A 12,926-nucleotide genomic window follows, 5' to 3' on the forward strand; every position below is an offset into this window, starting at 1 on the left:
TAATGTTGATAACCAGTTTATAATGTTGTTAACCAGTTTATAATGTTGATAACCAGTTTATAATGCTGGAAACCAGTTAATAATGTTGATAACCAGTTTATAATGTTGATAACCAGTTTATAATGCTGGTAACCAGTTTATAATGGTGTAACCAGTTTATAATGTTGGTAACCAGTTTATAATGTTGGTAACCAGTTTATAATATTGCTAACCAGTTTATAATGTTGGAAACCAGTTTATAATGTTGGTAACCAGTTAATAATGTTGGTATCCAGTTTATAATATAAAGACTTGTTTACTGTTCTGATAATGTTGGTAACCAGTTTATAATATAATGACTTGTTTACTGTTATGATAATGTTGATAACCAGTTTATAATGTTGATAACCAGTTTATAATGTTGTTAACCAGTTTATAATGCTGGTAACCAGTTTATAATGTTGTAACCAGTTTATAATGTTGGTAACCAGTTTATAATGTTGGTAACCAGTTTATAATGTTGTTAACCAGTTTATAATGTTGATAACCAGTTTATAATGCTGGAAACCAGTTTATAATGTTGATAATCAGTTTATAATGTTGATAACCAGTTTATAATGCTGGTAACCAGTTTATAATGTTGTAACCAGTTTATAATGTTGGTAACCAGTTTATAATGTTGGTAACCAGTTTATAATGTTGGTAACCAGTTTATAATATTGTTAACCAGTTTATAATGTTGGAAACCAGTTTATAATGTTGGTAACCAGTTTATAATGTTGGTAACCAGTTTATAATGTTGGTAACCAGTTTATAATGTTGGTAACCAGTTTTTAATGTTGGTAACCAGTTTATAATGTTGTTAACCAGTTTATAATGTTGATAACCAGTTTATAATGCTGGAAACCAGTTTATAATGTTGATAATCAGTTTATAATGTTGATAACCAGTTTATAATGCTGGTAACCAGTTTATAATGTTGTAACCAGTTTATAATGTTGGTAACCAGTTTATAATGTTGGTAACCAGTTTATAATGTTGGTAACCAGTTTATAATATTGTTAACCAGTTTATAATGTTGGAAACCAGTTTATAATGTTGGTAACCAGTTTATAATGTTGGTAACCAGTTTATAATGTTGGTAACCAGTTTATAATGTTGGTAACCAGTTTTTAATGTTGGTAACCAGTTTATAATATAATGACTTGTTTACTGTTCTGATAAGGTTGGTAACCCTTTTATAATATAATGACTTGTTTACTGTTCTGATAATGTTGGTAACCAGTTTATAATGTTGTTAACCAGTTTATAATAGAATTACTTGTTTACTGTTCTAATAATGTTGATAACCAGTTTATAATGTTGGTAACCCGTTTATAACGTTGGTAACAGTTTATAATGTTGGTAACCAGTTTATAATGTTGGTAAACAGTTTATACTGTTGGTAACCAGTTTATAATGTTGGTAACCAGTTTATAATGTTGGTAACAGTTTGTAATGTTGGTAACCAGTTTATAATGTTGATAACCAGTTTATAATGTTGGTAACCAGTTTATAATGTTGGTAACAGTTTATAATGTTGGTAACCAGTTTATAATGTTGGTAACAGTTTATAATGTTGGAAACCAGTTTATAATGTTGATAACCAGTTTATAATGTTGGTAACCAGTTTATAATGTTGGTAACCAGTTTATAATATAATGACTTGTTTACTCTTCTAATAATTTGGTAACCAGTTGATTATGTTGATAACCAGTTTATAATGTTGATAACCAGTTTATAATAGAATGACTTGTTTGATATACCATGGCTTCCATCCAATCAGCATCCAGTACCTACACTACCCGGATTATAAAAGTAGTTTTAAACCTGGTAGTTTGGATCCTGGATGATGATTGGCTAAAACAGCATTCCAGCCATGTTTAATAAAGTCCTATAGATTAGCAGTCAGATAGTAATAGAACACAGTAGATTAAATGATTGTAGATCACATAGAGAGAGATGTGACGTACGTGTCCCTTGTCCTCCATCTCGTTATTGGTCAGTTTGACCCGATCGAAGCTGATCACCTGACGCATCCAGGTCTCGCCCACGCACGGGGAGTCCGGGTGCATGTACAAGCGCGGCGCGATGCAGGAGTGGTCCGTATTTCCTGCCACCATCCACTGAGAGCTGTGGTACACATACCTAAATACAACAGAACATCAGAATATTACATAACGAAATACAACAGAACATCACATCACAAAAATAAATACAACAGAACACCAGAACATCACATACCTAAACACAACAGAACATCAGAACATCACATACCTAAACACAACAGAACATCAGAACAGAACACCAGAATATCACATACCAAAATACAAACAAACATCACAGCATCACATACCTAAATACAACAGAATATCACAACAGAATATCAGAATATCACAACAGAATATCACATCAGAATATCAGAACATCACATACCTAAATACAACAGAATATCAGAACAGAATATCAGAATATCACATACCTAAATACAACAGAATATCAGAACAGAATATCAGAATATCACATAACTAAATACAACAGAACATCAGAACATCACATACCTAAATACAACAGAACATCAGAACATCACATACCTAAAAATAACAGAATATCAGAACAGAATATCAGAATATCACATAACTAAATACAACAGAACATCAGAACAGAATATCAGAATATCACATAACTAAATACAACAGAACATCAGAATATCAGAACAGAAAATCTGAATATCACATAGGTAAATAGGTAGGTAAAGATAGTGTTTTTACATAGGTAAAAACAGAATAGCAGAACAGAATATCAGAATATCAGAACAAAATATCAGAACATCACATACCTAACTACAACAGAATATCAAAACAGAATATCAGAATATCAGAAGAGAATATCAGAATATCAGAACAAAATATCAAAACATCACATACCTAAATACAATAGAATATCAAAACAGAATATCAGAATATCAGAAGAGAAAATCAGAATATCAGAACAAAATATCAGAACATCACATACCTAAATACAACAGAATATCAGAATATCAGAAAAGAAAATCAGAAAAGGACATCACAACAGAATATCAGAACATCAGAATATCACAACAGAATATCACAACAGAACATCAGAAAAGAATATCAGAATATCACAACAGAATATCAGAACATCAGAATATCACAACAGAACATCAGAACATCAGAATATCACAACAGAATATCACAACAGAACATCAGAACAGAATATCAGAATATCACAACAGAAGATCAGAACAGAATATCAGAACGTCAGAACAGAATATCAGAACAGAACATCAGAATATCACAACAGAACATCAGAATATCACAACAGAACATCAGAACATCAGAACAGAATATCAGAATATCACAACAGAATATCAGAATATCACAACAGAATATCACAACAGAACATCAGAATATCACAACAGAACATCAGAACAGAATATCACAACAGAATATCAGAACAGAACATTAGAACAGAATATCAGACAATATCAGAACAGAATATCAAAACAGAACATCAGAACAGAATATGAGAACAGAACATTGGAACAGAACATCAGAACAGAATATCAGAACACAATATCAGAACAGAATATCAGAACACAATATCAGAATAGAATATCAGAACAGAATATCAGAACAGAATATCAGAACAGAATATCAGAACAGAATATCAGAATAGAATATCAGAACAGAATATCAGAACACAATATCAGAATAGAATATCAGAACAGAATATCAGAACACAATATCAGAATAGAATATCAGAACAGAATATCAGAACACAATATCAGAATAGAATATCAGAACAGAATATCAGAACAGAATATCAGAACAGAATATCAGAACAGAATATCAGAATAGAATATCAGAACAGAATATCAGAACAGAATATCAGAACAGAATATCAGAATAGAATATCAGAACAGAATATCAGAACAGAATATCAGAACACAATATCAGAATAGAATATCAGAACAGAATATCAGAACAGAATATCAGAACAGAATATCAGAATAGAATATCAGAACAGAATATCAGAACAGAATATCAGAACAGAATATCAGAACAGAATATCAGAACAGAATATCAGAACAGAATATCAGAACAGAATATCAGAATAGAATATCAGAACAGAATATCAGAACACAATATCAGAATAGAATATCAGAACACAATATCAGAATAGAATATCAGAACACAATATCAGAATAGAATATCAGAACAGAATATGAGAACAGAACATTGGAACAGAACATCAGAACAGAATATCAGAACACAATATCAGAACAGAACATCAGAACAGAATATCAGAACAGAATATCAGAACAGAATATCAGAACAGAATATCAGAACACAATATCAGAATAGAATATCAGAACACAATATCAGAATAGAATATCAGAACAGAATATCAGAACACAATATCAGAATAGAATATCAGAACACAATATCAGAATAGAATATCAGAACACAATATCAGAATAGAATATCAGAACAGAACAGAATATGAGAAACAGAACATTGAATATCAGAACACAATACAGAATATCAGAACACAATATCAGAATAGAATATCAGAACACAATATCAGAACACAATATCAGAACACAATATCAGAATAGAATATCAGAACACAATATCAGAATAGAATATCAGAACACAATATCAGAATAGAATATCAGAACAGAATATCAGAACACAATATCAGAATAGAATATCAGAACAGAATATCAGAACACAATATCAGAATAGAATATCAGAACACAATATCAGAATAGAATATCAGAACAGAATATCAGAACAGAATATCAGAACAGAATATCAGAACACAATATCAGAACACAATATCAGAATAGAATATCAGAACACAATATCAGAATAGAATATCAGAACACAATATCAGAATAGAATATCAGAACACAATATCAGAACACAATATCAGAATAGAATATCAGAACACAATATCAGAATAGAATATCAGAACAGAATATCAGAACAGAATATCAGAACAGAATATCAGAACACAATATCAGAACACAATATCAGAATAGAATATCAGAACACAATATCAGAATAGAATATCAGAACACAATATCAGAATAGAATATCAGAACAGAATATCAGAACAGAATATCAGAACAGAATATCAGAACACAATATCAGAACACAATATCAGAATAGAATATCAGAACACAATATCAGAATAGAATATCAGAACACAATATCAGAATAGAATATCAGAACACAATATCAGAACACAATATCAGAATAGAATATCAGAACACAATATCAGAATAGAATATCAGAACACAATATCAGAATAGAATATCAGAACACAATATCAGAATAGAATATCAGAACACAATATCAGAATAGAATATCAGAACACAATATCAGAATAGAATATCAGAACACAATATCAGAATAGAATATCAGAACATAATATCAGAACAGAATATCAGAATAGAATATCAGAACACAATATCAGAATAGAATATCAGAACACAATATCAGAATAGAATATCAGAACACAATATCAGAATAGAATATCAGAACACAATATCAGAATAGAATATCAGAACACAATATCAGAATAGAATATCAGAACACAATATCAGAATAGAATATCAGAACACAATATCAGAATAGAATATCAGAACACAATATCAGAATAGAATATCAGAACATAATATCAGAACAGAATATCAGAATAGAATATCAGAACACAATATCAGAATAGAATATCAGAACACAATATCAGAATAGAATATCAGAACACAATATCAGAATAGAATATCAGAACATAATATCAGAACAGAATATCAGAATAGAATATCAGAACATAATATCAGAACAGAATATCAGAATAGAATATCAGAACACAATATCAGAATAGAATATCAGAACACAATATCAGAATAGAATATCAGAACACAATATCAGAATAGAATATCAGAACACAATATCAGAATAGAATATCAGAACACAATATCAGAATAGAATATCAGAACACAATATCAGAATAGAATATCAGAACACAATATCAGAATAGAATATCAGAACATAATATCAGAACAGAATATCAGAATAGAATATCAGAACATAATATCAGAACAGAATATCAGAATAGAATATCAGAACACAATATCAGAATAGAATATCAGAACACAATATCAGAATAGAATATCAGAACACAATATCAGAATAGAATATCAGAACACAATATCAGAATAGAATATCAGAACACAATATCAGAATAGAATATCAGAACACAATATCAGAATAGAATATCAGAACACAATATCAGAATAGAATATCAGAACACAATATCAGAATAGAATATCAGAACACAATATCAGAATAGAATATCAGAACACAATATCAGAATAGAATATCAGAACAGAATATCAGAATAGAATATCAGAACACAATATCAGAATAGAATATCAGAACACAATATCAGAATAGAATATCAGAACATAATATCAGAACAGAATATCAGAATAGAATATCAGAACACAATATCAGAATAGAATATCAGAACATAATATCAGAACATAATATCAGAACAGAATATCAGAATAGAATATCAGAACAGAATATCAGAACACAATATCAGAATAGAATATCAGAACACAATATCAGAATAGAATATCAGAACATAATATCAGAACACAATATCAGAATAGAATATCAGAACACAATATCAGAATAGAATATCAGAACATAATATCAGAACAGAATATCAGAATAGAATATCAGAACACAATATCAGAATAGAATATCAGAACACAATATCAGAATAGAATATCAGAACAGAATATCAGAACACAATATCAGAATAGAATATCAGAACACAATATCAGAATAGAATATCAGAACATAATATCAGAATAGAATATCAGAACAGAATATCAGAACAGAATATCAGAACAGAATATCAGAATAGAATATCAGAACACAATATCAGAATAGAATATCAGAACATAATATCAGAACATAATATCAGAACAGAATATCAGAATAGAATATCAGAACAGAATATCAGAACACAATATCAGAATAGAATATCAGAACAGAATATCAGAACACAATATCAGAATAGAATATCAGAACACAATATCAGAATAGAATATCAGAACATAATATCAGAATAGAATATCAGAACAGAATATCAGAACAGAATATCAGAACAGAATATCAGAATAGAATATCAGAACACAATATCAGAATAGAATATCAGAACACAATATCAGAACACAATATCAGAATAGAATATCAGAACACAATATCAGAATAGAATATCAGAACATAATATCAGAATAGAATATCAGAACAGAATATCAGAATAGAATATCAGAACAGAATATCAGAACAGAATATCAGAACAGAATATCAGAATAGAATATCAGAACACAATATCAGAATAGAATATCAGAACATAATATCAGAACATAATATCAGAACAGAATATCAGAATAGAATATCAGAACAGAATATCAGAACACAATATCAGAATAGAATATCAGAACAGAATATCAGAACACAATATCAGAATAGAATATCAGAACAGAATATCAGAACAGAACATTAGAACAGAATATCAGAACACAATATCAGAATAGAATATCAGAACAGAATATCAGAACAGAACATTAGAACAGAATATCAGAACACAATATCAGAATAGAATATCAGAACAGAATATCAGAACAGAACATTAGAACAGAATATCAGAACACAATATCAGAATAGAATATCAGAACAGAATATCAGAACATAATATCAGAACAGAATATCAGAACACAATATCAGAATAGAATATCAGAACAGAATATCAGAACACAATATCAGAATAGAATATCAGAACAGAATATCAGAACAGAACATTAGAACAGAATATCAGAACACAATATCAGAATAGAATATCAGAACAGAATATCAGAACAGAACATTAGAACAGAATATCAGAACACAATATCAGAATAGAATATCAGAACAGAATATCAGAACAGAACATTAGAACAGAATATCAGAACACAATATCAGAATAGAATATCAGAACAGAATATCAGAACATAATATCAGAACAGAATATCAGAACACAATATCAGAATAGAATATCAGAACAGAATATCAGAACACAATATCAGAATAGAATATCAGAACAGAATATCAGAACAGAATATCAGAACACAATATCAGAATAGAATATCAGAACAGAATATCAGAACACAATATCAGAATAGAATATCAGAACAGAATATCAGAACACAATATCAGAATAGAATATCAGAACAGAATATCAGAACAGAACATTAGAACAGAATATCAGAACACAATATCAGAATAGAATATCAGAACAGAATATCAGAACATAATATCAGAACAGAATATCAGAACAGAATATCAGAACACAATATCAGAATAGAATATCAGAATAGAATATCAGAACAGAATATCAGAACACAATATCAGAATAGAATATCAGAACAGAATATCAGAACACAATATCAGAATAGAATATCAGAACAGAATATCAGAACAGAACATTAGAACAGAATATCAGAACACAATATCAGAATAGAATATCAGAACAGAATATCAGAACAGAACATTAGAACAGAATATCATAACAGAATATCAGAACAGAATATCATAACAGAATATCAGAACAGAATATCAGAACATAATATCAGAACAGAATATCATAACAGAATATCAGAACAGAATATCAGAACATAATATCAGAACAGAATATCATAACAGAATATCAGAACAGAATATCAGAACAGAATATCAGAATAGAATATCAGAATAGAATATCAGAATAGAATATCATAACAGAATATCAGAACAGAATATCAGAAAAGAATATCAGAATAGAATATCCTTCAACTCTATTGTCCACCTAGAGTTGACAAGTTGACTTCACTAACAACAGATGAAAAGACTAATAATGAATTGTGACCACATAGTTCTCCTCTTACAAAGCTATGCCATAGAAGGCTAATGTTAACTAGTTGGCTAATCGTTGCCCATGAAAGGAAGTTAGGCAAGCTAGCAAGCATTTTAGTCAGGTAGGTTAGGACAACAAAAACTAAAAGGGTGTACTGTATGACAGAGTGATAGACAGTTTTGTTAACATGAAAGACAGGAGGATGGCAGTGGCGTTTCTCTACAAGTAGGGTGAGTCAACATGTTTTTTCAACTTAAACACACACACAGCAAGCAGCACAATGGACAGGCACATAGTATTGAGCTTACATTGATTTCTAAATGTTTTTTTTTTTACATATTTTAGTTGGCGCTGTATTACACGATGCAGAGGTGATTAGATGCTGTTGATGTGGTTATGCAATAGAGGCAGCTCCTGTTTTATTTTCCACTTGTGGGAACTCTCCTGTGTTCTCAATCAATAGTTGTTTAGTAGTTGAAGAATGTTAGAAATATTAACTTGCTTGACCATGCTATGGTCACGTAACTGTTACATGCCATATGCTTTGTGGACTTCACCCAACAGATTTTGCTCTCCAGTTTGGTAATAAAACAAAGGTTTGGTGGAATTTATTCTGCCACTGTGTCTTCTAAATATGGTATTGGAACTGAATTGTTTGATATTTCCTGGATATAGTATGCTTACTTACTTACTTACTTACTTACTTACTTACTTACTTACTTACTTACTTACTTTATTGTGTATTTCATATTTCTAATTCTTAATTATCTTTATTTTTGTATATAAAAAAAATGTTATTCTTTATTGCATTGATGGGTTTTGAGTTTGCAAGATTTGCATTTCACTGTACTTGTGCACGTGACATTAAAACTTGAAATGTATTGTCTCAGGTTATACAGCGAACTAACAGGTTAAAGAGCAAACAACGCACATTGGTTGTAATATGGCTTTTCCCCCCAGCTTGACTTCCCCGGTGATTTTACCCAAGCACCACTACTGTTACCCTGTGCTCGTTAAATGTGTGTATATTGGGTAACATGTTTGATTTATAGTATAAAAATATAGTATAATTGCAGCTTCATTCAGAGAAATGTTAAAACAAAGGAAATACCTATTGATGCAATAATGCGCTGGTTTTAAAGTACGTTTCTAAAATAGGAGACCATTTCCTTTCGAGCAATTTACAATTGTAGGCTACATATACGTTTTAGGGTCTACCTGTATCGTTTGGAGTCGACGGGCAAAACGTCCATGGCGATGTAGTACTGCTGGCACGGGTCCAAGTTACGCACCTTTACGCGCAAGGACGGGAACATCCTCCTGTATAAAACACACACAAAGAGTTTAAAGTAGGACAAATGAGCTAAAATGGTCATCATATAATAAGCGTATTTAATTCAATCCACAATGTTATTAAATATCAGCTAGTGTGGAGAACTAATACAACGAACAGAGATCAGTGTTTTGATGCGTCAGTTAAATTCGTTGGAAATGTACCACCGGTGAAAGAGAGAATGCGGGCCTCAAGTCAAGGTGAATCTCTGAGGCCACGAGGGCATTACTCATCTCATAAAAAGGACTATCAAATGTTTAGAAAGAACTTTGCAGCAACAAAGATTAATATAATTTACAACAAGTCATGAAATGTTTAGGCTATGTAGAATAACATGTGCTTTTATGAAACTGTTATGAAAATGTGAAAGAATATGCATGAAATGAAATGAAAATGACAAAATTACCCCAAAATGTAATTACAAAATAACAGAGCTCTAATTCCTGAGGAATAAAGCGCGTACATAGTTAATTATATGATAAGAGTCAAAGAATATAAAGTTATAGAAATACTATGACAAAATACAACCCGAAAATACTATGAAAAAATACAACCCTAAAATACTTGAAAAAATTCCAATGGCCTTTATAAAATGATATAGCATCCCCATGTAGTTTTTACGGGGTAGTACTGACCCTGTAAAGTAAATACTCGACAAGCCCTTTACCCCACCTACACAAACTGCTGTTGTTGTTTTAACTGTGTAAAAACGTTTTTCTATTGGTGAAATCAAATAAATATTCAATAGTTCACAGGCTGCAGCAAAATGTACATTTAATTTGGCGGTCATCTTATACAACGGAAATACAATTAGCTAACTGTAGATACCGCCTACATAACGATTTCGTACACATCAAACGAGTAATAGGCTATAAATCTGTATAATAGGCTATAGGCCTGTATAATAGAATATAGGCCTGTATAATAGAATATAGGCCTGTATAATAGGCTATAGGCCTGTATAATAGAGTATAGGCCTGTATAATAGGCTATAGGCCTGTATAATAGAGTATAGGCCTGTATAATAGGCTATAGGCCTGTATAGAACATATGTTTTTGCAAGTGCAACATCAGTGACTTGTTGTAACACACCTATACGTCTATACGATTGTACGGCCCTCTTTCCTGACCAATGTGTATCATCCTCATACTGTAAATCAGATGAATTAACAGTTTGATTAGTGTTTAGTCCATAGTGTAGTGTATTGGCTACTGTGTGTTAGTGTGTAACGGTCTGAGTTTTACCTGGTTTAGCTAGCTTGTGTAAAGGTCTGTAATTTGACAGTTTGGTAGGCGTGTGAAGGGGTCAGTTTTACCTGCCGGCTTTGGTAATAATCATCTCTGTCCCGATCTCATGGAACCTGGTCCACAGATCCGATCCCTGGAGCTCCACCCGGACCTCTCTCTCCTCTCTACCCGGGTTAGAGTCACTATCTCCCGTCCTTGTCCTTTCTTCTCTCCCCGGCTCAGAGTCGCACTCTCCCAGCCTTCTTGGCGTGTTACCAGCCTTCCTCCTCTGGTCGTTTGGGTAATCTTTTTGCGTAAAGGAACACTTTAAGACATTCTATGTTGTTGATAAATTAGAACTGTTGCATCCTAAACATGCGGAATGCTGCTGGCTTGATTCATTTAAGCGTAAAGCTTTCAGCTGTTTCCTTTAATTAAAACACATCAATTTGACAAACCATTGAAGTGAAAAACGTGTAGTCCTACAAACTCAACACAAAGCCACAAAACCTGTTGTTGTTTTCTATTTTACTACTTGGACAGTGTTTCTCAGAAGAAGCAAAGACATCACTCTAATACACTGTACTGTTTTTATTTTTACATTATTATATACATTTTCTGTCTTATATAAAAAAAAACTTTTTAATTCAAGTTCGTCGCAGAATAGTGCGTGTGTAAAACAGAGAGATGCGCGCGGGTTAAAGTTGACCGACCGTGCTCGTATGTCTCCTGTCGAACAGAGCTTGTCTCCGTCTCTGTGTCTCCCGGTGAGCTCGGGTCCTTCCCGTTCTCCTTCTTCATCCTCTTTATCGTTTTACCGACCAACGCTTCCACGGAGAAAGCGTGGGCTCGTGAGCTCAGACCCTGCATCCTGGCGCGAGGCGGTTAGTCTCCTTTCTCTGGGGTCCTGAAAGCTGCACTCTTGTCGTGCGCTATTCCGTTTTTCCGCTTCACCCAGGGCCTCTGCGAGCCCCCGGTCCGTCTATCTGTCTTCTGTTCATGTGGCTATGCGACGCAGCTAATTGACCCGGCGAGTTCCCATGGCTCCGTGGCGCGCGCACTATGCATCTAAATCCTTGTTAACGGCCCCGCGATTTCCGCTTGCCTCTCTCCTCCCTTTCCTCCTTTTCACGCTCCTCTGTCTCTCTCTCTCTCTCTCTCTCTCTCTCTCTCTCTCTCTCTCTCTCTCTCTCTCTCTCTCTCTCAAATCAATTCAAAGGGTTTTATTGGCATGGGAAACATGTGTTGACATTGCCAAAGCAAATAGAATAGAACATAAACAAAACGGGAAATAAACAACGTAAATAAACACTAAACATTACACTCACGTCGACAGACGGCAATTATCAGTTCTCATTATGTATTTCTT

General features: G+C 32.2%; 1 protein-coding gene across 1 annotated transcript in view; it reads right to left on the reverse strand.

The window, feature by feature from the left end:
• Window positions 1–12,641, reverse strand: part of tbx22 (T-box transcription factor 22) — a 33,798-nt gene extending 21,157 nt beyond the window's left edge. Inside the window, exons 1-4 of the mRNA XM_035762121.2 lie at window positions 12,271–12,641; window positions 11,647–11,863; window positions 10,216–10,317; window positions 1,992–2,166 (exon numbers count right to left, since the gene is read on the reverse strand). Coding sequence (XP_035618014.1) covers window positions 1,992–2,166; window positions 10,216–10,317; window positions 11,647–11,863; window positions 12,271–12,427 — 651 coding nt within the window. The 5' untranslated portion in view covers window positions 12,428–12,641. The remainder of the gene's footprint in view (window positions 1–1,991; window positions 2,167–10,215; window positions 10,318–11,646; window positions 11,864–12,270) is intronic.
• Between the last annotated feature and the right edge of the window lie 285 nt (window positions 12,642–12,926).

This window comes from Oncorhynchus keta, chromosome 30, assembly GCF_023373465.1.
Source record: "Oncorhynchus keta strain PuntledgeMale-10-30-2019 chromosome 30, Oket_V2, whole genome shotgun sequence".
NCBI lineage: Eukaryota > Metazoa > Chordata > Actinopteri > Salmoniformes > Salmonidae > Oncorhynchus > Oncorhynchus keta.